Source organism: Equus quagga, chromosome 3 (assembly GCF_021613505.1).
Source record: "Equus quagga isolate Etosha38 chromosome 3, UCLA_HA_Equagga_1.0, whole genome shotgun sequence".
Lineage (NCBI taxonomy): Eukaryota > Metazoa > Chordata > Mammalia > Perissodactyla > Equidae > Equus > Equus quagga.
In genome coordinates, this window is record NC_060269.1 from 33,086,371 (window position 1) to 33,113,847 (window position 27,477).

The window sequence follows — 27,477 nt, forward strand, 5'->3', positions numbered from 1 at the left end:
TACTGGGGGGCTTTGGGGAGAAAAAGGAAAAATAAAATCTTTAAAAAAAAGATGAATTTCTAGGTATTAAGAAAGAAGAGTTATGTTTCTCATCTAAATTAGAATATTTTCTCTAAAAGTCTAGATTCGGTTTACCTGTATCAAATGGAGATTCATCAGAATTTGTTCTATGTCATTCACTTAGGTTAACAAAGGACTTAGACAAGATTACTGAAACACATAATACATATTCCAGACCCACAGGAATTTAATGATTCAAAGAAGAGAAGTCCAATCTGTTCTGTTCTTGTTCCAGCATTGAAAGCACTGTATAATTAATTTTCCCTTGATATTCTCCTACCCTACTCAAAGGAACCAGAAAGATACTCTTTCTTACTTAAATCCTCTGTAATGTAATTTAAATTTCATTGGCTAACTCCATTTTTAAAATATAAATTAGGATTAAATTGCAGCAGAGTTAGAAATGAATTTTTAGATGTTGTGACTGAATCATTTTCATTTCCCCAGACCTTACTACAAATGACTCACCATCAGTCATCCTATTAGCATCACCACCATTGGTTAAAATATCCAAACATCTATCTACACTTAATACTAGATTGGGAGCAGAACCAACAAATGAAGCATTCACAATTCTTACTGTCCAAAAGCTGCAATATCATGTATACTTTATAATTAAAAATACACTTTCACTGAATTACACTTTAATGTAAAACTCTTTGGCTTTAATTAAGAGCCATATAAGAAAATGAGGAGGTTTTTACATTTTTTGAAACAAAAAAGTGTTGAGCGTCTGTTTTCTCTCTGTGTTTATTCTTTAACTATAAAATCAGGAGGGTTTGTCCTAAGGGTTAAATGAGGTAAACTATATAAAGTACTTGACAAAATAAATATTTTTTTGTTTGCATTCCTTTGCTTTTTAGTGTAAACCCCATAGCATCCCTTTCAGAAGTAAGAAAGTAGTAAGTGTGCTTCATATATAATAATAGAGTGGAACTGAGAAATATAGGATAAATCAAGGAATATTTCATGAGAACCAAATATATATTTTAAAGCCTTATAAACATATAATCATAAATACAACTTATAAGTCCCTATTCATGTGAACCATTCTATACATTGAATTATATGGAAGTAGTGGTGATAAATAAGAGTGGTTCCCGGGCCAGCCCTGTGTCTGAGTGGTTAAGTTCGCACGCTCCACTTCGGTGGCCTGGGGTTTCGGCAGTTCAGATCCTGGGCACCGACCTAGCTCTGCTCATCAGGCCATGCTAGGGCAGTGTCCCACGTAGAGGAGCTAGAAGAACCCGCAGCTAGGATATACAACTAAGTACTGGGGGGCTTTTGGGAGATAAAAAAAAAAAAAAAAAGAGGAAGATTGGCAATAGATGTTAGCTTAGGGCCAATCTTCAAAAAAAAAATTTTCAAAAATCAAGAGTGGTTCTCTCCTAAAAGGATTTCATCATCATGAACCAGCCTAGCATCAAGAATTAGGGAGGTAGACTTGAGGGTGAGCATCAGGGTTTCTCTCTTCCCAAATATTTATTTTAATATATTTTGTTTTTAAATACTAAAAGTTAAAAAGGAGTATCCCAATTCTATCTGGCCTCAAATTATCAATTAACAATAACAACTCAGTAACCAAACCTTTCAATCTTGGGCAGAATAAATCAAGATAAAACTTGCCATTCAGCACTCATTCTGCAAATATTTATTGAGCACCTATTCTGTGCAAAGCTCTGTCCTGGGTTCTGGGGACACAGCAGCAGAGAGAGAGACATGAAATTTATATTCTAAAGGAGAGGACAATAAAAATAAATATTGCTTTGGTTGATTTTTGTTTTGAATATACTGTATGTCAATTGGTAATAAGTGTTTTCTAGAAAAATCTAGTTGTGAAGAGGGACAGAGATTTCTAGGGTTGGGAAAAGTGCAATTTTCAGTAGTACAGTCACGAAATTTGAAGGAGAGGAAAAAGTCAACCCAGTGGAAATCTACTGAAAGGCAGGAGCCTGAGACAGAACCTGAGACCGATGCTGAGACAGCAAGAGCCTGGGACAGAAGCTGAGATAGGAAGCAAGTCAAGAGACTAGGACAGGAAGAGCCTGACACAGGAGCCTGGGACAGGAGCCTTTCTCATGTGTTCAAAGCCAAGAGGCTAGTGAGGCTAGAGAGGAATGAACAAGAGGGCAGAACGTTGCAGATGACGTCAGAGCAATAAGGGGGTCATCAGAGGCCGCTGTCACGACTTACATTTGCCCGGAGAGAGATTAGAAGCCATTGGAGTGTACTGAGTGTGATCCAACTTATATGACCTAACTTGCTTTAAAAGAATCTCTGTGGCTGGTATGTAAACACAGAGGAACAAAGGTAGAAGAAGGAGATCAGTGAGGAGGCGGTTGCCATAATCCAGGTGAGAGATGAATGTCTGCTTGCGCTGGAGTAGTAGTGGATGTGGAGGGACGGCTTCAGAATCTGGATGCCCTGTGAAGGCAGGCTTGTGCAACTCTTTCATAATCTTTAGGCAAGTCATCTTCCTGAGGATATATGGAAAAAAAATATGTATACACACATACATATATATATACATACAAATACATTTATATACGTATATACACATATACATAAATATCTGCTAGGCAATAGGAAGTAAGCCCTTGTAATACTGTGAATTAACATACTGTATTTCTCTCTTCATAGGTGAAGTTTACATTCTATCAAGTAGCAAAAGTATGACCCAGACTCACAATGGAAAACTCTACAAAATCGTAGATCCCAAAAGGTGAGGTTTTTTGATATTCCTTTAAGTCAAGTAATATTCTCCTCCAAGTTATTCCGGTGCATTCAAATTGGTGAGAGACGAATTACAGTTAGCAGTCAACAAAGATGAAGACTTCTGCCCTGTCCGTATGCTAAGTGCTGTCCTGAGAGGCCCTCCAGCGCCAGTCTCTGGGGCCTAGATGTGACCACGCTGAACTTTAACAGCCTTATTGCGATCACACATTCTTGTCACCCTTGTCATCAGAGAGCAGCATTATATTTGTAAAATCAGAGTCGTCCGCTAAACGCCAGAGGACCCCGATGTGTGAGGCGGTGGCTTCAGCTCTCCTGTTGGAAGCAATAAACCCTCTTTTCTTTCGAGAAAACTGGAAACATACCAGCATAGATTACAGCTGCTGGGTATGATTTTTGTTAGGGAATCAGGATAAGTTATTCTGGCAGTTCAACATCTGAGCCTCATTTCAAAACTGTCTGGAAGCTCCCAGCTCTCATGCAGGCTTCCGTGACTAAACAAATGAAAACTGAAGGTTTTCTTATTTACCTCAGCAAAAGGAGGATTTGAATGTTTTAATCCTTTAAAGAATATATTTATCCCTCTCCGCTCCTTCTCACTCACCCCATCACAACTTCAACACACACACAACTTTCACCTTATCTTGAATTATAATTAGTCAGTTGTTAATTTCATGGATAAAATCGGAACTATCAAAGCTGCTAAATTTATGTACTGTCACATAGATATTAGTCATAAATTTAGAAACAACTATTGCAGGACTGAAGTACCCTCACAGGTAGGACTATTGTTGAACACCAGTAGTTGTCAGGCTGTAGCTCCACCATGCTGTGAGTTTCACATTCTTTCTATACTAACTTATCTTCATGAGCCATTTGCAAATTTAAATTCCCAAATTTCATGTCTCTTTTAGAAGAATAAATTCTAATAATCTGAAAAGTTTGCTAAAAGCATTAATTTCATTCCATTTTATAAACATCACTTGTAACTTGTAAATTGTGTATGTTTTTCTGAAAAAGCCACGGACTAACAAAATGGAGATTCTTGTCCTTTTTCCATATCACAAAACACTATCTTTCCTGAGAAAAATATAGGCTGGCATTGGTCCTGCAGACCAAAAAGAGGAATAATCAATTGTGGATGGTCTCTCCGCGGTGTCACAGATACTCATCCATCACACAATGAGAGCTTTCCTTCTCTATGTAACAGTACACATTTTCTTTCACAATTAGAGAAGTACCCATATATATCCTGTAGGAGTTCGTTACCTCCTTGATTATGAAACCAATGTCCTCTTTGTGAAAAGCAAAGTAATGAATGAAAATAATAGACATTTCGGCAAATATCGAAGTTGGCAATATTAAGGACAAATATCAAACTAATGTTAATTCATAAACTAGCAGCATTCTAATGATTCATAATGAGGTCTTAGGGATTTCACTCAGCTCTAATGCCATTCATTTCAAAGTAATCGTTGTTATTCCATTATATTCGTCAAAGTTGATATGCTTTTGCCAGCTTCCTGGTAGTGTTATAATTCTCCCTCCTCACAAAAGTCTTTTCCTCTTCATCTGGCTTGTTTAGTCTGTTGGTGGTGAGTTGAGGTGAATTTTACACCTTCAATCCATTATTAGTGTCTAATTACCAGGGTGGCCATAAGGGACCTTGGCTTTGTGATCTTAGGGCCTCCTCTCGTAGGGTGGTCTCAGAGTGACATACCTGAAAGGCCTGACTTCTCATTATGGTGCCTGTTTCTGGTGAGTTGTGTCATGTGTGGGGCCAGGGTTAAGATTTGTGTTTGGTTTTCAGAAGGTGGGGGGGGTAACAGAGTCCCAAAGTCACCGTCCTTGTACACAGGCGTAGGCATAAATTTCAAAATTAAACTGACTATAAGAAAACAAATGTTTTCATAAACATTTGTTGGGGGCCTCATGCTGTTTCGATTTGGATGCCAACGTTCATTCTTACAGCGTTTCTCCCTAGATGATCTGAAGTTCTGAATAAGCAGACGCGTTAGTGTATGTGGACAGGATTATTTTGGAAACACAAGCTAATTACTAGCCTGGCAGCATTCAGGGTGTCTGCTTCAGAGCAAAATTGTTTTTCTAAAACTTTTGAGGGAGAATTTGAAGAGCCTCATCTTCTGAAAAAATAATATATAGACATTTCTTGTTATATCAAAAATCTAATTCAAATTAAAATCTTAGGTTATTGTATTCTTGGGGAGGAGCCCTAGACTTGTTAGAATAATGTTTTCAGAATGACTTTCAAACATCAATTGACGTATGGCCCTAGAAGAGAATAATAACAAATTATAAAATTTTTATATTCTATATTACGTGTCATAGAAGTTACATTCTTACTCACCATACGATTTATGTTTTTCCTGCTTTTCCCTAAACACATGCACACTCACATACAAGAAAGATAAGTGAGTTTAGAAACCATATGCAATATTCTTAAGTCATTTTTGGCAAGAGCAAATGAGGTTCCAACATTGTCACCTCAGTCTGTAAGGACAGTTTGCTCTAAGGCTATATGTTACATAATCATTTACGTAAGTTTAAAATCATTTGCAGTGTGCACACTTGTCAGAAAAGAATGGCAAGATAACTTATTATAAAAATCAAATGCCATTATTTATAAGGAAAAAAATGAAAATTTATTAAGAATATAATCAACTTTGGGGCTGGCCCCGTGGCCGAGTGGTTAAGTTCGCGCGCTCCGCTGCAGGCGGCCCAGTGTTTCGTTGGTTCGAATCCTGGGCGCAGACATGGCACTGCTCATCAAACCATGCTGAGGCAGATACCCACATACCACAACTAGAAGGACCCACAACGAAGACTATACAACTATGTACCAGAGGGGCTTTGGGGAGAAAAAAGGAAAAAAATAAAATCTTTAAAGAAAAAAAAAAAAGAATATAATCAACTTTCTCTAAAGCTTAACTAGAACTCAGGAGTTATTTAAGGAAAAAAGCAGAAAAGAAATGAATTTTGCCTCCATGTTAGAACGTTGAACACACTTCAGGAATACCTTCAGAGGCGGAGCAGTTGCATCTCATGGCAGAGTGGAGTGAAGATCAAGTCAATACCAATTCCCCAACTTGCTGGGCCAACTTATTGGGTCCCAAGAAATCTGTGTTACTGGGTTCTGCATGCCCTGGTGTGGGGAGCTCCTTCAACCAGCAGTTCCAGAAAACAGATTTCAATACATTGAGCCCAAGAGCTGGGCAATAATTTTAGTTTCACTTAGTTGTGCCATCTGAGACTAGTCAAGACGAGGAGGGAGTCTGTCCGGGTAGGACAAGGAGTCAATTGGTCTTGTCTCTGAATGCTTCTTAGTGTGGGACCCTGCACCTCATTTCACCGTACTGTGCCCCATTGCCCATCGATAAAGTGTGGACTTATTTCTGCGGAGCTCTGTGAAGATAATTAAGGAATATATTTAAAACGTATTAAACTCTTTAGTATTGTTGCTGTTCATTCCATGCATTCGAGAATTATTTTCAGGTGATCTCTCAACTTTTAAGGTTGTCTTAGTTCCAAACTTGGGATAAAGGTGTGCATGGAGCTTTAAAGAGCTCTTAATACCTAGTGTTCAAATGTCCAAGTCATGCATTGGATGCTTGCTGTTTATTCAGTCTTTTCAGAATCAAACAAATGCTCCTGAAGGTGGAAATTAAAGAATTCTAACAGAGTTATGAACTCTCCAAGCTTCACTTTTTTTTTAAAGATTTTACTTTTTTTCTTTTTTCTCCCCAAAGCCCCCCAGTACATAGTTGTATATTCTTCTCTGTGGGTCCTTCCAGCTGTGGCATGCGGGATGCCACCCCAGCGTGGCTCGATGAGCAGTGCCAGGTCCGTGCCCAGGATTCGAACCAATGAAACACTGGGCTGCCTGCAGCAGAGCGCGCGAACCCAACCACTCGGCCACGGGGCCAGCCCCTCCAAGCTTCATTTTTATAGAACACAATTTTTTTATGCTATTGACAGAGATTCAGTTGAACTTAAACCACGTGATCTTTTTGTGATTCTGAAACATTTCCAGGGTTATTTCTCCAGGAATTTGTAAAATAAAATTATTCTTAATCATGTTCATTTAATTACTATGTCCCAGTCTTGCTATATTTTAACATATTGCCTATCTGCTACCCAAGCAAGTCACACAGACCCTTCCCTTAGGAGGTCTATAAATTAAAAATGCAAATTCCAGGCTCAAGAGGTCATCTTACAGAAATGTTGTATCCCTGAACTCCTGTGTGACCAATATCAAAAACTGCTCCTCGTGCCTCCACCCTCCTTCTCCCTTCAGTGGCCCCACTTGCTGCTGTTTGTTTATTTATTTATTTTTAATATCTTCATCCTGCTCTTTATTATACTGGATGCTGAAGAGTGCTTTTTTTTCCCAAAAAAATCACTTCATAAGAGGAAATCAGCTCTGTTTAACCTTCACATATGTCTCAGGGAGCCGCAGGCAGCTCTGCCATCCCAAAGAAAGCCATGCATAATAGAGAGGCTTTAGCCCAATAAGCCAGTCTAGTCCCAATTCATCAGTCAAAGTTTTATGCAAGTGGCCCCCCCTAGGTTGATAAATCCCCACAGTGCCTGTTGACCCAGCTGCCAAGTCCTCTTGCTGCAGGCGCTGTTTTCATGGCCACCCTGACAGTAATACAAACTGTTTAGCAGCTCCATTGACCTTTCAGCTATTAACAGGGACACAGGCTCCACTAGGGACCCGTTTTCAAACATGACAGAATTTCTTAACACTGGAGGTCATGAACAAGTATATGCCCTATAAAAATCCATTCAGCATGGTGGATTTGAAGTCTAAAGGACAAGGAAGCATGTTCCACATTTTTGCTATTATTATCTTTCTACATACCCAATATCTAAAAATGGATATATACTTATCAGCCAGCTTATATTTTATTCTTAATGTCTTATATTTTATGTTGTGGTGCACAGCACCTTTTTAACTAACAAATCCTTTCTAAGCTACCATATAGCATCTGAAAGGTTAAAGATATGTTACAAATGAATGGGATAAGATCAAAGTCAAAACTTCTAATGAATGGATGAGCGTGCATATATAATATAGAGCAATGGCCTAAATATAACTGGAATTTTATTCATACCTTACCAAGATTTGTGATGAACGCATATATACGCACACGCACTTGAACACACTCAGGTATTCCATACAGTGCAATGGAGAGGCATCACCTATTTCAAAACAAATAGAAAATATTATGTAATAATTTATTTTAAAAGTTTTATCTAAATGACTATGTTGTTTAAAATGCTTATATAAGGCTTCTTATGTGTATATCCTATTTCCTGGAGATGTGACATATGACCACAGCATTCAAAGGAATTTTCTGCTTTATGTTATAGTCTCTCTTAAACTATCAATTTTGAATGTTGGAATATCAGTTCCTGGAGTAATTGTACAGATTGCTATGAAAACTTGATTGAATTTCCACTTATAAATGGCATTTGTTAAAACATAAAATAGAGAATATGAATAATTAAGAATATATTCTTCAAAATGAGAATCATTTGTTAAGACTCAAAAACTCTTAAAAGCTTTTCTTTTTAATTCTTATGTTTCTCCCCCTCCTGGGACAATGGTGGAAGTCTGATATTATTAGGCCTTCTAAATATCTTATACTTTTATTGTAAGGCAATGTATCATCCGATATTGCAGTACTTGAGATAAAGGTAGATTTAGTCTTGCATAAAACAGCCACATGAATGTGTAAAAGATGTCGTCTAGAGGAAAGTGTACTTTTTAAAGAAAACACTGCATCTTAGCATCATGTTTTTTGCTAATTCATTTTAGTCAAGTTAAAAAATCTGTTGCGTACTTGAGTTGTTTTTGTCAGTATTGATAAATGAATCAAAAAATGTAACATTAAAATTTGGGAATTTGTCACTCTAACAGTCTTCAAAGAGAATTTAAACTGACATTTTTGTGTTCTTTTAAAGGACAGAAACATTTCAAATTTTTACTTCCCATTTAAAGCATTTAGTGATATTTAAAATTTCTGCCTTCATATGATATAAAATTAATACACTGGTAGATTAATACACAACTTTATAAGTGGGAAAAGGGTGTTTCTTTTTGGATGATTTCTAAAAGAAAAATCCTGTAGGCTTTAAGTCTTTTGAAACATGTTGTAACCAAAGTGTTATTTAAAATACCTATTACAGACGTTTCTTATTTAGTGTCTAACATTTTTGTCAATTATGGTTTATGAATTAAGTTTTTAAGATAAAAATTGATTTTGCACATAAAATTCTGAACAGAATAGTTTCCTTCTTTATATTAGGAAGCAATGGCACTGGCTTTTTATTGTATCTTAATTTTCCAGTTTTTATTTTTTTAATCCTATAAAAGTACAATTACACTCCAAGATTAAATCAGGAGATTTAATCACTCTACAAGTATCTTTTGCACGTCTCCTGTGTTCATGATATTTTATTATGTGCTATGGAGGGAGAATATAAATGGGAACTTAGTCCCATCCTCTAAGGAGCGTATTCTCACTTTAAATCAGGAGATTGCTCACATTATCAAAAATGTAAATAATATTTTCTAAGATAAATAACACTTTGGGACAAAAAACTTAGGCCAGAACATCGTACATTATAAATTGCTGAATTAATGGTCCAGGAGGCTATGGTTACTGAGGTGGGTAAAACTCACCAGGATTTGGCTTCCTGGTCCAGTGTGTTCTGCTGCAGTGTGATTTTCCTTAACACTAATTAGCTCAGGTATAAAAGAGAATGATGACTGCGTAACATGCAAATTATGTAGCTTTTCAAGCAAGAATAGCCAGAATTGTAAGAAAAGCAACAATCCCTCAACCCGGCTGTTGCACATGCAGAAGGAGCCTTTTCAGCTTAGTGTTAAAATGAAACATAAGTGCCTGCACTGGGTTTCCCTCCCCCAAGAGGCATTCCTCCAGCCTAGCCTGGCTCTCTGCAGGTTGCACTTCCTCCTGAGTTCAAAGCTTTCCTTGCATCGCCATTTTGTTTTTGTGTGTTTCTAATCTCCCCTGAGGCCATATCCAGCTACTGCCAACCTACTCACAGGGTTGGGCAAACTCTCTCTCAAGGTACCAAGTCTTGTTTTTGTTAGTGCTTTAGTTACAAAGTTGCACAGATCTTGAGGAGTCTGTCCCAACCCTATTTTCCCCATAAGCCTTTTATTTTTAATATGCGATTTTGTAGAACACGAGAATTTTTAGGAGCATTTTTAGGAGCATGTACATTGAATTAATGCAGAGACACCTATTTTTCTATTTCACCTCTAATAATTAGACCGGTTTCTGAATTTAGGACATTGCAAACAATACAACAAACACCTAAGGCAATTTAATAAAATTGGCTTTATCTTTTTTTTTCCCAAAAGCATATGACAGTATCATCTAGTTGTATTAAGCATTTCTGCTAGGTTTGCTCTTTAAGGAAATACATAACTTTTCATTTCCTAATTTTCCCATGAAAATATATACATTGAATTAAGCTGATAAAGTTGAATAAAGGAGATCCACACACCCTTTGAGATACTTGTGTGTTGTGGTGGTGGTGTCTGGATAGTGAGATTAATAGGACCTGAAATATAGGTGCCTTGCTCCCTTTTTCTGAAAGTAAGAGGAGCAGCTGAGTGGAAAGACAACTATGCTAGGAGAGAGTTTCAGACTACCTGTAATTAGCTGTAGGAAAGCCATTTAAACTCTTCGTTCACGTTATGATCTTTTAAATTTGGAAATAACAGGACCAGCCCTGTCTCGTGAGGATAAAGAGGAATATGAAATTACTGGAAAGTGGCTTCATTATTTGCTTTTATCTTTAACCGGAGAATGAAATTTAGCAGATACCTGTGAAAGTTCTGATAACCTTATTAGCACTAGGCAGCCAGACCCATGGCTCACTTCACCAGATCATCACCTCCTCTGCCCACTTTGAGTTTAGTGCCCATAATGCTGATCGACACTATTTCTGAGTGAGCATGTGCTCAGCATTTAAATCACACACCTCAAAATGAAGACAGCATTGATCACTGAGGAAACAGCCGAGGCCCAGCCCTGTTTTTTCAGCATGTTTCAGACCAGACTAATGCAGTAGTTTGAGAAATGATACATAATGTACATAACGGCAGAATTATTCTTAAATTCAAGTTTTCTTTCCCTTTATTCCAATATCGGGGTTACTCAGGACATACATAAAAAGACAGTTCTGCAGCCTACATATGATATAATATCAAGTAAGGCATTCCTTAAGAATAAAATGAAAGCAGTAGGTCTTAAAACATTCAGTTTCTTGGTCTACCTCAAATAGGACTCGAAAATACTGTTCAGAAATGTGTATTGCCATCTGCACTGCCATAAAGCCCGAAATGAGACCAATATTGCATGGTTACCCAGAAATAGATTCCATTTTCTCTGTTCTCCTACCTGGAATATGATTGTGTCATGAATGTATAACATTCCTCACAGCCAAATTGAATTCGTATAATGGATTATCGTTTTACTAGCTGCTACAAAATGGCTATGTGTCGTCACAAAACATGCTGTAAGTCCATCGGAATCCAAAATTCTACTCCTCCTGGGTAAACTGACGCTGAAAAGAGGAATGTCAACATGAGCAAGAAGAATTGAGTGAACATCTAGACTAAGGAGAATTATCCAAACTAAAAGAAAAAAATCAATTTGTGTGTTGACCTGAGAGAAAGGCACTAAAATGAGTATCTAAAAGATGGCACAGCACCTGGCCACTCATGCTTATTCCTATACAGATGGGAAACAGTAAAATCTATCCCATCCTGAGAAAGTTTCCACTTTCTTGCCCTTTTTTAGGTAAAAGTCCTGAGTAATGATTTTAGAAACAATGTGTTGTTATGGATTATCACTGTATATTAAAATGCTTACAGAGTGAGGAAATTCCTTAAACCGTAGAATCTGCAGTGGCTTATGAAGACCACCACCTCGTGTAGAGGCGAGACTCCCTCCAATTAGGAGATTTCAGAGCATTCTGTCCTTGGAAGCTCCTGGCCACACTAATTCATGGTCACGTTAAATGCTACTGGCTAGGAACTGGTCCTAATTTAGAGCAGTGCCTCTCAAACTTGAAGATGCGTGTGAATCACCTGACAAACTGGCCGAAGCGCAGACTCTGATTCCACAGGTGTGGGGAGGGGCCTGAAACTCTGCATTTCTAACAAACTCCCCACTGAGGCTGGTGCTGCGGCTCTAGGACCTCACTATGCGTCATGTTTTTCCTACCTCATGATAATGAGGAAAAGCAAGGAAGAAAAATAGTTTTGCAAAGGTTACAGTTGCTAGGGGCTCCTTTCCATGTGTCCCAAAGTGCATATGGATAAAGGAATCAGGCAGTTCTTTTTTGAAGAAGAAGAAGAAGATTAACCCTGAGCTAAGTACTGCCAATCCTCCTCTTTTTGCTGAGGAAGACTGGCCCTGAGCTAAAATCCATGCCCATATTCCTCTGCTTTCTGTGTGGGACATCTACCACAACATGGCTTGCCAAGCGGTGCCATGTCTGCACCCAGGATCCAAACTGGCAAAGCCCGGGCCACCAAAGTGGAACTTGTGCACTTAACCGCTGCGCCACCAGGCCAGTCCCCTTTTGGGCAGTTCTTACACTCCCTTCCTCCGTTAAGTGTGTTTGCATGTTAACGGTGTCTCCATGAGGATCAGGACCCTGTTTTGTTCTTATCCCTGCAAAGAGCACCGTACTTGCCCAGGGAAATGACTGGACTTGAAGAGGATTGAATATGTTGCTTTTGCCCTCAGAAAGTTCTCATTTCCTTGGGGAAGGGGAAAGGGAGATAGGATAACCCATTCCTTAAGAGAAGTGAACTCCTGTAAGTGATGGGCTATGTTTTATGTAAATTTTCATGTTAAAGGATCCCCAGTGGAAGAACAGTTTAAAAGAGGAGAGGATTTACTTAACATCCTAAGTGAGACATGTTATTTGTCAACTTCATAAAAGAAAAAAGAGGTTATTTTCCTCAGTATTTAAGTAAAAATTTAAGGAAATCATGTTCATCTATGACGTTGAGACAACCATACAATCTTATATAAGCTAAAGTAAAGAAGCCCAAGTATGAATAATTCCATCCACAGATAGATAAGCATTTACTAAATCTTAGGGAGAGAACAATTTAGAATTCCCTCCATAATCTAAGTTTCCACATTGTTTGAATGTTTGGTGAAAAGCAGTCAAAGCATCTAATTGGAGACACAGCAGGGAAACAAGAATCAGATACCCCACCCTGAGGAAGTGCACTTCAATACCCCAACCTTCTTCCTCATCCCTCATTCCTTTTCCCAGCGCACATGAATCAATGCCCCTACACTTTGCCTCCAATAGGCAACATCTTCTGGTTGTTGTTTAACCGATGTCACCTATCTTCTTGATCTAAATAGTAGCTTCTCTTTAGATGTATCTGCTCAGGCATGAGCCATCTTGTTGAGTAGCATGTGAGCCAAGTCCCTGCATATTTGGCATCACATATAACCTGTGATGTATTTTTGACTCACTCTACTTCTGGGTCTCTTTTCTTGAATGAGTCAGAAGGAGAGTGAACAAGTGAGGAACAAATAGAAATTGGAAGAATTTCAGCTGCCTGTAAAATTTGAAGAATACCTGTTTACTGAATTCTACTTGGTAAATAATCATGGCGTGTGACTCAGAAGAGCTTCATGGCTATGGAAAAACAGCTCTTCTACTGGTAAAAAAAAAATGCCACTATTGTTTCACAAACGAAATAAGAATTTTATATGCGGGAGAAATAGAGCAGAATTGGTTTGTTCAAAACAACAAGAAGAAGGTGAACTTCATGCCCTCTGTTTCCTTGGCATAACCATTAAACTTTTTCTCCACTTTATCCCACCCTGCCCTTACTTTCAGAAAGACTCCCTTGGGCAACACATGGAAAATACTTGTTACTGTTTTCTGAGTGAAACTATGGAATGCCTTAATGACCTTTCACATAAATTGACCCTTTCTAGATTTTAAATAAGAGGTTGAATAGATTTAAAAGAGTTTTCTCTTAAATTTTCATGTTAGTTGCAAAAAACAGTCCTTTCAACATAGAGTGGGACTTTCGTTGGAAGGAGGAGCTAAAGAAGTCACTATGTGTTTTTAATATGGTTTTGAGCCAGTGTAGAAATAGCCTGAGGTCAGGCCCCAAATTATTATCACTGTTCATATTGCTATAGGGGCATAACAAGATAACCTATCTCAAGAAAACTGGGTCCACAGGGCCGAATTATTTGCTTCTTTCACAAGGCTATATGATTTACCTCTTGTGGTGCTTTTGACCTGTAATTATCACCTTCTTTGTTATGGTACTTAAGGAGTCCAACTGCTCTGGCCATCCTAATGGTACTGATTTGACTGGTGATGAAGTGTTTGTTGACATTCCTTAACTGAAAAGAGCCTTCTCACACACTGTGGCACAGGTAACAGTGATGGATAGAGGCGTACCAGTGCGCGTTTGCTCCCAAAGATTAGGTAATAAGCAGTTGTGACCATGATTCCAGCCTGACCCAGCTTGTCTTATTTCAAAAACAGTCAGAACCATAAAAATCTTCTGGAGGCATCTTGGTCCCTCTGTAAATGATGGCAATTGTAGAGCAGTGAAAACAAAGTCTGACTTTTTACTTGGCAGATGAGATTTTTCTGTTTGCTACTATTTAGCATTCTTTTTCTTTAGAGCAGGACAAAATCAAATCATAAAAAATGTATATATATCTATATATACATATGTATGTATATAAAGTCTCTCCATATGTGGATCATTTTTTTGCATAAAGGGTTTAAAATTTGAGTCAGTATTACACACACACACACACACGTATATTATAATGCCCTTTCAAGAAAAATCAATCTGAAAAAAGTACCTCAAAAGAAATGTAAAATTAAACCAAAATTGATTTGCAAGCTTTTTTAGGCTAGAAGTGCTCATTTTGATGAATGTCTTCAGCCTGGTGATATTGCCAAGCATGCCAATAACAAGTGAAACCTACCTCAGATATTATTCCTAAAAATTTCTGTAGATCTAAAAAAAAAAAGATTTTAAAATATCTCTATATTTTTTTGTTTTAAAATTGTAATTACTAGAAATTCTTAACTACCAAAAATAGCAGTATAGTATAATTACATTTTGAATCAATGAATTCTGCTCATGATAAAGTTTCTTAAAATGTTTAATATGTTCCCTTTGGCTCAAAACTGGTTAGTTTGTTTCCTCACGAGTGTGTTTTCTATTCTTAGAAAGTTGTCAACCTTTCTGAGTCACTTAAAAGAAAGGTCTCTTTCGAAAGCAAGAACATGCTTTGTAAGCTACAAAATCACTAGATTTCATTCCAATATTGATTTTCCACCAAAATATCCTTTGAACGGTTGTCTTTTGATGCAGACCTCTAATGCCTGAGGAATGCAGAGCCACGGTACAACCTGCGCAGACGCTGACTTCGGAGTGCTCCCGGCTCTGTCGGAACGGCTACTGTACGCCCACGGGAAAATGCTGCTGCAGCCCGGGATGGGAAGGGGACTTCTGCAGAATCGGTGAGGATTTCTGTTCGCCCCGGGAGAGACTAGGCCTGAGACAGCCCTTAGGAACGCAAGAACCTAACATCAGTTATTCCTTCTAGAACTCTCTAGTGTTCAAAATTGTTCAGACGTTTACAATAATATTAATGCTCAGTCTGTTTCTGAACGTGTAAATGAAACCTTTCCCATTTTCCTAATGTAAGTGAACTCATTTATATGAGTTAATCATAAATATAATTGAGTCCTTTCGCAAAGTAAAAAATGAAAACAGCACAACTAGATCATCTCTACGGGCTCTCAGTCCTGGGTTTGAGATTTCACACCAGCCAATGACTTAGTGTTCGCAAAGCCTCTCTCCAAGTGCCAGCATTTTCCAGACACCCCATAAATGCCCTCCCTAACTTTACTGTTTGCTTTCTTGCTACAGTGCACTAAAAACAGAGTTTTTCAGTGGGTGTTATTAAATAAAAGAGGAAAATGCAATTATCTAAGAGGCATATTATGAGATTTTTTAATTCTTTTCGCCAGTCCCCTGTGAACCATCAATTAGGTGTGCAGCTGCCGAGAGAGAGCAAAGGAGATTTATTCCAGGGTTATTCTATCCGTCAACTTGATATTTCCTCAATTACTTGCAATGATATTTAAATTCTGCTTGGTGTGAAAAAAGAAAATTTAATACATTTAGATACGTAGAGTTTAAGAGGTATATGTTGAAAGTACATTTTCAACAACCATCATTACATATGACAACAAAAGATTTTGACCTCTTCAAAGTTCAAATTTTAAAGCTATTTCAAATATTAAAGTATGTCTTGCCAATGAAAATTAAAGTCCAAAATCAATATTTAATATTATGCTTAATTTGTAAATGCCATTTTTCTTTATTCTAAACATGATTTGCTTCAAAAATTATAACCATGACTTATTTGCTTTATATATTGTCTAACAAAAAGTAGCCAACATTTAAAGTCACATGTACAGTATACATTTTAAGCTCAAATTGCTTCAGCACTAATAACATTATGAGATTGATTAATATTATGCTTACAAATCTAGGAAAAAGCTATCATAAATAAAACTCAACAGAAATTAAGTAATTGTTATTTAAAAGAAATGCTTACATTTTAATTGACCTAGTCTATCTCCCTTTTTGTTAGTGGACAAAAAAAAAAAAAAAATGAGAATCAGTATTCGAGTACAGTAATATTCTAATTCCTGATAATATATCTTCCTTCTGCTTCCTTTGATGCCTGACAATCTCTCTGCTTTCTGCTTTTATATAGCGTCCATTCTGTTTTACTCCTTGCTTTGCATTTTGCCTTAGCTCTTAAGTCACCTCAAGTCATCAGATAGCAAATATTTACTGAGTGCCTTCTAGTAACAGTATGTTTAAACTGAGGGGAAACAAATTATTCTGAATATAGGTGCCATTATACATACCATAATAGAGATTAATAATAATAATGTGATGTAAATGAAAATGGACATTCTTTGAGATAACATGAAGTTTTGTTTCAATAACGCACTTTAATCTTTGCACTAAATCAGTTTAAATAGTTTGAATACATAAACTAAACCAGACTATTTTATAAAAGTAATATATTTGTGGTATTTTTGACCCAAGCAAGAACTTTATTCATATAGTCACACAATTTACTCATCTCCCTCGAATTTAAAGGAGAAAATAGTCTATTTTCTTTCCTTTCTATGTGTCAGCCACAGACCGCTGGATTCTGATTAATGCATATGAAAAGGTTACAATAACCCTGTTCCCTGAAAGTATAAGGACGTGTATTCAAGGAATTTGGTTCTGTCTAAAGTGGCTGCACACTCCAGATTTATTCTATCAGTAAAAGATAATTAACTTATATACCCAATTTGATCTCTCCATCTCGTTTTAGCAGTAAATCTTTACATTCCCTACTATATTGTAGTGGTTAAAAATTCTTTCATGAAGAGATTCTGTGCTGCAGAGTAACCATGAAAAGGATTGCACAGAACTTCTTTCACTGGCCAACTGCACTGATCCCACAGAGGGGCTTCAAAGTGTAATCAGAGATGAGGCATATGCTGCACACCCTCTGGGAGCAAGCAAGAGGAGGAATCCACCAGAGTCCACATGGTGGATACTCCACCTAACCAAAATTGAAAACTAACCATTCCTTGTGTTGCATTGGAGATGCTCCAGCCGCTGGGCCTCCCTCTCCAGCCGCGCCCGTTCCACAGAGAGGTCTTACCCTGGAGAAATGGGAACAGTTTTGGAAGGCCCCCTGTTGGAAATGCCCTAATGGAACAAAGGTTTAAAAGAACTGAAATCCTCATTTTAAATAGAGTCTGTTCCACAAGGGATTGAAATTGTTTCCCATGATCTTTGCTTCTCTGGAAGTGTCTCCCATTGTCTGCTGATTTCGGGCCCCCAAATAACTGTGGGTCTGAAAGCCTTCTTTCCTTCTTGTATTTATTATCTTTCAGATCATTCTGTGACTAGATTCCTCCTTCTTTCCCTCCCTGCCCTTCCTCATCAAATATTTGTTGACCTCATACTCAGTGCTGTTTCTGACCTACAGAATGAGTGTGTGATTTTATTGCTCTTTTTTCTCCCAGCAAAATGTGAGCCAGCATGTCGTCACGGAGGTGTCTGTGTTAGACCAAACAAGTGCCTCTGTAAAAAAGGATACCTTGGTCCTCAGTGTGAACAAGTGGACAGAAACATCCGCAGAGTAACCAGGGCAGGTATTCTTGATCAGATCATTGACATGACATCTTATTTGCTGGATCTAACAAGTTACATTGTATAGTTTCTGGGACTGTTTGAATATTCCTTTCCAATGGGCATTTATTTTTTATCCTGTCATTAAAAAGAAAGACTGTTATCCTGCTACACACTCCTGTGATTTCATTTTCTTTTATTAATTTAAAAATAATTTTCAGAAATGTGCAGATCCTATGTGTGTATGTTGGCACATTGGTTCACATATGCACATACACACACTCACAACCCTTATACCCGTGGTTGCATAACAGATGGGTTTTAAAAATATATATTTCCTTGTGTGGAGTAATTTACGCAAAAATTCCTTTGTAAATTGATAGTGGAATTTTTATGTCACCAGAAGAGATTATTTGACTTCCCAAGAATTTTCTGTCTGTAATAACTAAAGTCAACTTTAATGGAGTTTTGAAACATTGCTGTACAATCTGATGGATCTAATAAAAAAAGGCAATATTTTTATATTAAAGGACTATAATATGAGAGAATGTTTCAGAACTCCCTGATGAATTTCTAAATGGGCAACTTGATATAAAATTGTAATCTTCATTTTTATCAATGTATCCAATTATAGAATGTTACACACTTACCTTTTTATTGGCAGATAAGTCTTGTTACCCTAGCTTAATCTCAAGATTGTTTTCAAGTGTTTTATAATTAAATCATAACAGCATACGTATTCTAAAACCAATCTTCCTAAAAGGTCTGCTTTTATTGTATATTTTATTTAACAATAGGCACTGGGTTTGTGTTACATATTTATATTTTTTATTTTATTTTTATAATATAGACATCACCTAGATGAAACACCTTTACCCTGTCCTGTAAAATACTAAAGTTACATTTTTCACCAACTTAATTGGAATGAAGGGGAGTGAGAAACAGTCTTTAATGTGCTGTGGATCTAATCTAGCAATGTATCCTTGTGCCAACATGTAATCATTAACGACGGATGAAAAAGCAAGAAAACAGCCAATCCTTATAAAATTCCAGCATTAAACATTTGTAATGTGCTTTTCACCATAGCAAGACTGTCCGAGTATACGTAATTAGAATGTTGCAGATTTCAGATTGAATCGAACCTCACTGAGAAGAGCTCACTCGTTTTGACAAATCTTGGTTATGTAAGCTGTCACTTGTACAAATTTTTAATATAATAATTCTTGCCAAATATGACTTTTAATGTATATGTTCTTTCAGAACTCAATGAAAATCCTCTTTGGTTAATGTATGAATAAATTTTCTGTAAATGTTCTGTTCAAGTTTTTAAAGAAATGCCATGTTCTGACTTAAAACTGCAAAAAGTCTGATAGACATTTGTCTTAATGGTTTTCGAGGCCAGCTCTCTACGTTTAGGTTATAAGAAAATTATACGGCCTCTTTGCACTACTGAAAAAACACCTACTCATGACATGCACACACCCACTAGAGGTTGTCCTTCTGTAAACATCTGTTCTTCCAGAATCTAAATTGGAGAGTAGTATAGATTACACAGCACAGGCTGACTTTCCAAACCTGCTCCTTAACTTTAGGAATATGAGCCTCAATTAAAAAAAAATAAAATCTTGTAACTAGTATTTCTCTATTGTTTTAAAGCGAGAGATTTGCAATTAAAGCACAGTGAGCATTTATATAGAAACCACAACGTAGAAAGGTTGGTTAAGTACACTGCTCTTGTCTTCCATATATGATTACTTAAGTTTCAAGTGACCTCATGCCAAATGGAAATGGGTTGAGAAATCTTGGTTCAGTGCTTAGTGAACAATAGCCTGCATTAAAAAGTGCATGCATAATTTTGCACAATTTAGATTCAATTGACAGTCTATTCAAAGAAGTCTCAGGATTAAATGAGCATGGAGACCAAATTGCCCTCTTACCCCAGAAAAGGGGTGGTCCTTTCTAGTCAGACTAGCACTTCATTGGCCCAGCAGTGTGACAAATCTTGCAATGAACCCTGCAGTAGCCTGCATCTGTAGGTTAATAGCAGTCTTTTGTCTCCGTTGCTTTCTCTTCATAGCCTTTTTACTGAATTCCATCACAGAAAGTTTTACAATTAAAAAAAAATGTCCTGACAACCATTTTTGTAAGTGGACCTTACCATCTAATCGTCCCTTATTCAACGTGGGTGACATTAACAAAATGTGAACTTCTCGTGAGGGGGCCAGCTGTCTAAATCTGTCAAATTGTGCAGTTTTATTACACATTCTCCCATTCATAGTTTCACTGAAAACAATAAGGATACTGCTATATATTCAGCAAAATCTGAAAAATCCAGCGTTTCTTCTTACATCCTTAATCTTTCCATTTCTTCCAAAAGAATCTTTCCAAAAGAAAAGGTGTTATATTGCCGTGAGTTCTCCAATGTAAAAATATCTATATTAAATTGACCAAGCCCAGATTGTTTTATACAGTCCTTTCCCAAGTGAAGAGTTTCAAATGACTTAGAAAAACATATGTACCCAGGTGTCATTGTTTATTCTATTGTGAGTCATTAGAATAAAAGACCAAAATCTTCTAAAAAGGAGAGAGCAAGATCCATGGATATTAAACCCAAACAAAAAAAGTAAAGTCGTTGGAGTCATTTCTTTATGTTCTTAGGAAAGAAGAAAATAGCAAAGGCTAATTGAGGGCTACATATTTTAAATGCAGTGTCATTTCAAAAAATCCTTTGACCTTTCCTTTGAAGTAGATTTTTAAAATACGTGACTGGAGAATTATCTTAAATAATTCATGGTGAGAGGCAGGTAGGAATTGGTTGAAAAGTATGAGCTAGGGAAAAGTTAATGTTTCAATACACAAATGGCAACATCTCCTTGGTTCATAAGGCACACAATCAAAATAGAAGAAAAATGTCCTTGGTATGAATGCAGATGTATGAGATAAAGATTAAACAAAGAAATAGGAAGATGTATATTATTGCTTTGTCCATTCTAGAGGTTAAATTTTGGCTGCCAATTTAATGTGAAATGCTGTTATGGTAGTTATAAAGAGTTGGAGAAAAGCTTTCTACCACTGCTTCTGCCACACTCTTGTCCTGGTTAATAGAACTTTGTTTTCTCGCCAATTATTTAAGGTAATGAGAAGAAAACTGAATTGGCACATGATTACAGTAAAAAGAAGGGAAGAGTTAAGAAACTTGAGTGATGGCAATAAAAAGTGCTTCCATCCATAACTTTTCTTCTTAGAATTTTGTTTCAATGTGGCTCTTGTAAAATGTATCTTTTATTTTATCACAAAGAATACTCAGTTTTCTCAGATTAATGGACTATCTCATAAAGAAAGAGCGAAGAAACTTACACATACAACATATACACACAACCTAAGTAGAAAACCATTCTCCTTTCATTTACATACTTTAGAGCAGGCACTTCTTCTCTATTTCTTTCTTTGAAAATAATTACATAATAATGTACTAACAATATTTAACGTCTCTCTTTTCGATATTGTTTTTATCTCTGAATCATAAACTATACAACAAGCCTACTAAGTGTAAGACATGAGGTTAGATGCCACATTTAGGGTCTTTCAAAGTACACATTAATTTAAACTTTTATTAGTCTAAATTTCTTAGTTTTGACATATAAAAGAGAAATGAAGTCCAAATTTTTAAGAGGAAAATAAGATATACCATAGGTAGTTGTATTGATTTATCAATAAATTAAAGTTTCTGAGCATCGCCATAGAATAGTACCTATGATATCTATCTTTCTCTCTCACTCTCTTGTCTCTCTGTACCTCTCTTCTCCCCCTCCATACATCCTTCTTCTTTTTAACCTTTCCCTTCTCCTCTATTTCTATTGGTTTTGACTAAACAGACATGTCTTCAGTACACCCATAATGAAGATGTCCTGGGGTAGGGTTGCTACTGATTTTGCTGGTTATGATCTTTTCTTTATTTTCCTGAAAAATGCCCTCTCCTGGTGTCACATTTGCTCAGACTCTATATCAAGAAGAACAGTAGACAAATATGAACATATTAGACTGATCTATTATAACCATTTGAAAGAAATAACCAAAAGCATAAATGACTGCCAGCCTGGATGCTCCAGTTCAACTGGTGTTCCATCATAGATACAGGAAAGACACAAGGAATATCCCCAGTCAAGAGCCTGAGCAAACAGTAGTGAAAGTTAGTAGCTAGTTGCTATTCAATTAAAAACCATGACTATGGACTGTCTTTTGAAGAAGATTATTCCAAATCTATGAGGATAAAATAAGAAGTAGTTCCCTCAATGGAGACTTCAGAATCTTCTTTCCCCATCTCTGGGATAAGACTTGAACTTGCAGAGAACTCATACCAAAATTCTATGCCCAGAAAATATACGTATTTCTATATTACCCCCGGGAAGTTAGTGGGCCTATTATTGTGAATGCTGGCGATACCTTCAGAAAGTTCCTCTTTAGAATATCCTAAAGAAATATATGTTTGCTATCTTCCCTTCTTTCTCTTTGCTACATCAACACAACTTAGTCATACCTCCAATAATTAAGATGGTGTCAAAGAAGATGGGAAACTTAAGAATAGAAGCATTTTGATATTAAAAATATTAAAAACATGACCATAGAACCTGCCAAACACTAATCCTAGCCAACTTCAACACTTCTTTCTCTTAAATGTGTCCTCATAAGTTTTGGAAATTGCCTTCAAACGGCTGTTTAGGAGAGTAAGATGATGCCTTCCTGAGTGCGTGAGGGAGTGTTACAGCACCGTTTCTTCTCAATCATATTGGTAGTTTCTGTGCTGCTGTGGAGAGGTTTATTCATTTATCAGATTAGCACTTTCTTAAATTCTTCATTAAATATGAACCCAAGACACACTCATCATTTACCTTGCTTTCCCATAACCATTTGTGTAGGTCATATATAAGTTGGTTGAAAAAACAAAAAATGAGTGATGGATTCCTTGTATCAACATAAAGCCTTGGGCCTAAAACCTGTTATTGCTTTTTTTAGCCAGTTACATAGTGATTTATAAACCAAAAAAGAAGTATCACCTCAACATAGAATTCTAGGTTACATCTCATGTATATCACAAAGTCAGACGTCACGTTTCATTCAGGATTTTTTTTTTGCATATGTGCATTACGTATTAGTTAAAATCAAAGTACAAGTATACATATGCAAGCAAATTAACATAAATGTATGGTGAGGTATCACAATTGACTATAATATTTTCAGTTAAAAAGACATTTTAGCACATAGGATAGAAAAAACAACATTCACAGTGATGGGAAATTCATAATGGCTAAATATAAGATCAGTTTTGTCTTCACAGCTAGAAACTAATTCTTGTACATTTCCTTTTGCCCTAAAGAATAACTAGCCAATAGTTTCCATTCACATGAACAGTGTGTGGTCAGGTTTGGCATAGTATGTGCCCAAAATGTATGCTGGATGTTTCTTTACCTCATATTCTTAAAATCTGAGACATGACTTTCCTAGAATAAATTAAGATTTCATGTATAGTAGAATCTGTTTCATAATACTATTTTGAGAAGTTGAATTGACAACTTAGGAGGTATCAGATATTTCCCTTATGGTGTTACATTCATAGGACATTTTTGGATATGCATTTCACCAAGAACCATGTAGTAAAAAGATCAATGATACTGAAGTACTATGAATTTTTGAAACCTGATTCCCTAGGACACGCTAAAGAAGACTGTTTATTTAAAAGAAACCCATCTAATTCAAATGAAAAAAATTGTCAAATCATTATAATTAGTAAGCATAAGAGAAACCTGAAAAGAGACTCTGTGTCTTTCTAGGCTTTATCTGTGATTAATTTTGTCCAGTTTTAAAGAATGGTTAACTTTATCATTGTTCTAACATGTTTTGGTTTCCCTAGTTCATTTTCGTTTAGGTTGTGGACAGGGCAATCTGTCCATACCCTTACTCGTGGAAAATACCAGAACGAATCCTTGCTTGAATTTCTGTTAATAAGAGGCAGAAGGCTATAGGAACAAGTAGTAAAAACAGGTACACTTGTAAGGGAGCAGAGTTAATATACACTAGTTGGGATTTCTACAAGTGTTCTTCTAAAAAGTAACACACAGTCGTTAGCTCAGATAATCCCTCTAAGTTTGAATTAATCTGACTTATTTAACCAAGTTATTATAATCTGCCATTCTCTTTGATCGCTCTATTATTCAGCCATCCATCCATTCATTAATTCAATAAATATTTATTGAAGTGCCTAGCATGATCATGTGCTATAGAAAAGGCAAGGACGTTTACAGTGGGGGATTGTGAGCCCAGTGCATATGATGAACATGTTGGAAGCAAAAGACAATAATCACACTCAGTGAGCTCCATTCAGCTCATTAGAATCCAGCAATAATAGTACAGATGGCCTAAAGTACGTTTGTGTGTATCTGTACGTGTGCACACACCCATGTATATATATTTATCTATCTGTACAAACACTACATATGTATACACACTATCTATGTAATATATAATATATGTATAATGCATATAAATTCTAACAAGTGTATTTGTGTTATCTTTAAAATAGAACAATTGTATCTTGAAGTGGTAAATGCAGAGAATTGGTGTTTATTGTTGATCTGTGGATTTAATGATTTTTAGGTGAAAAGGATGTTTAAGTGTATAATTTCTTTTCTTAATTTAATATATTTATGTAAATGCATGCCTGAAATTTGGTTAGATTGGCTGTGTTTTGTGTCCTTTAACATGATCAAATGTATTAAACTTTATCTTATGACCTGATGTACATGTGCTATTTTAAAATTCTTTTTTATTTTAGAATTTAAAAAATTTTCCTGGGGCCAGCCTGGTGGCGCAGCAGTTAAGTTTGCATGTTCCACTTCAGCGGCCCGGGGTTCGCTGGTTCAGATCCCAGGTGTGGACCTATGTACTGCTTGTCAAGCCATGCTGTGGCAGGCATCCCACATATAAAGTAGAGGAAAATGGGCACAGATGTTAGCTCAGGGCCAGTCTTCTTCAGCAAAAAAGAGGAGGATTGGCAGCAGATGTTAGCTCAGGGCTAATCTTCCTCAAAAAAAAAAAAATTCCTAAATATTCATGCTAATTATATAAACACTAATTTTTAACTATTCCACACCCACACTACTTCTTCAAAATATTCTTGCCTTTTGTCATTTTTCATGTTCTAATTTTGAAGTTTTATTCCCCCAAATATATGCCAATGTTAAGGATCAGTTTCACTGTATACATATATTAGGCAGCCATAAGATGTTACATTGATTTAAATGTACCTTAAGTTATAAATAACTTAAATCTGATCCTTTCAAGTAAGCAAGAATTAATAAATGAAGAATATGAAAGAGGAGTTGAGAGTACTGAGTGCCCAAAGTGAAGGGAGGAATCATGTAGAAGGGGAGGGACATGAGGAAAGGTGATTGCCAATACCCCAAACTTTGCTGACCTTCCCATTTTGCTTCCAGTTAACCGTCAAGAGTTTTTGTATAACATCAGATCTGCTATTTTGAACATGAATTTTAAGTCTGTCAATATAGAAGACCAAAATGCTTTCATCTAGATCTTTCTGGATAGAGACATCTCTTTGACTCATTGAAAGGAAAAGCTATTTCTGTATGTGATGCTTATTTCGAGGAGCATAAAAGTGTTACGAGGTGCTTATTCAGAGACACAGTCCCTGAGCTCAGATTATGGTCTAGTAGTTCTAAGTTAGGCAAAGTGACACCATGAACAATGTCCTTTAGCCATTCCACAGTGGCCTGGGAAGCCCCAGAGTTCCCCTTCAGGCAGTGCCTTCCCAGTCCTCAGCATCTGTCCCTGCGGTTTAGTCCTTAACCACCCTCCTTCTTTCCTGGGCTGTCTGGTCTCTCCGACCACATTATAAGTCTCCTGAGGGCATCTCTTCTACGTTTTGAATCCCTGACAGACCAGGAACCCCCGCATACTTGACACAAGGAAAATAATAATCATATGTATAGACAGCCTAGAGATGGAAGTGGTTTCTTTCTCTTGCTCATCTCTCTGGATTCCTTCACTGCCCCTTGATTAGCTTCTCCATGGAGAACTGTCCCAACGGAAAAGGCCATTATTCCCACAGTTATCACTAAGAATTTTCATACCTCACATTTGTACTTTTAAAACTATCAGCTCCAGTTTGTCCAGGAGTCTGACAGCTAATGTGAGAGAGAGTTCTATGAACTTGCTTCTTTTCACTCACTTTTTTTTTTAGAATTCTTTAGACTAATGTACTATTGCCAATGGAAGTACAAGTTAAAATAGCAGCCACACTTAGTGTCTTATCAGAAAAAATACAGTTTGTTTGATTGGGAGTCCCAAAGAGGTCTCTCTGGAGATTAAATCCTATCTTCATTCAAAGAAATGAAAGGATAAAAGGCAGAAAAACGACTTGGATGAAATAGTCCTTCTCCATTTTCATAATTTGATTAATGTTTGATTTCTATACAGCATTTTCTATTATTAAACAAACAGAGTTTAAAAAGGGAAAGGGGAGGGGGCAGGGAGCGAGAGGGAGAAGCCTGGCCAGCTCCTGACTATAAAACTCATTCCTCTTGGGACTGTGCCCACATCAGAAACGACTTGAGCTCACTCTTGTAATTTAATAAGATGTCGTCAGATCCCTTTGACATATTTATAGCCTTCTAATTAAAACTACTTGATGCAAAATCCATGTGCTTCATGTAAAGTAATTTAGATTATCATAGATACTCTATTCTATGATCTATAGCTACCAAAAGCCATGCTTGCCATGTGTACTGGCAGGAACCCTGGGCTAGGGCTGTAGGATATGGATCCTGGGCTTGTGTCTCCAACTAATTAGCCAGGTGATATTGGGTAAGTTCCTCACTGTACCAGGACACAATTTCTTTATGTATAAAATGAGAGATTTAGCTTCCTTCCAGCTCTGACAAGTATTGCTATTAGATATTACTAATCCCAGGATCCATGTGCATTGCAGATTTGAAATTGCAAATCTTGGAGAGGAGTCCATTAACTACTCCATTTCATTAATTTGTGGTGGCTTAATAATCAGAAAAGACACTCTTACTCATTTTTCTCTAGTCTCCCAGCCTCCTCTCCTCCTATCCTCTGTGGTTCTTTGCTGCTTTCTCTGATGTATTCTCTGAATCTCCTTTTTCTGCTCCTCCCATCCCGTTATGGTTCATTCTTGAGTCCTTTCATGTCTCCTACAGCTCTCACTCTAAATTTCTGTAACACTCTCTGATCTACAGCTATCATTTTCTTCGTGCTGAAGAAATACGCTGTTACAGGGAGGCTGCTACTCCCTCTAGGGTCCTTAATGTCTAGTTTTGCAACTGTCAGAAACATAATTCTCTCTCCCG

The 27,477-nt window shown here is 36.8% G+C and overlaps 1 protein-coding gene across 4 annotated transcripts in view; it reads left to right on the forward strand.

The window, feature by feature from the left end:
• HHIP (hedgehog interacting protein) overlaps window positions 1-27,477 on the forward strand; it is a 100,235-nt gene that overhangs the window by 64,425 nt on the left and 8,333 nt on the right. The window contains exons 11-14 of one of the 4 annotated variants that reach the window (XM_046657374.1): window positions 2,701-2,782; window positions 15,248-15,396; window positions 17,986-18,114; window positions 18,942-24,870. In XM_046657374.1, coding sequence (XP_046513330.1) covers window positions 2,701-2,782; window positions 15,248-15,396; window positions 17,986-18,114; window positions 18,942-18,952 — 371 coding nt within the window. In that variant the 3' untranslated portion in view covers window positions 18,953-24,870. Of the gene's footprint in view, window positions 1-2,700; window positions 2,783-15,247; window positions 15,397-17,985; window positions 18,263-18,941; window positions 24,871-27,477 lie in introns of those variants that run through there. The other 3 variants (XM_046657375.1, XM_046657373.1, XM_046657372.1) reach the window with 3 other exon arrangements.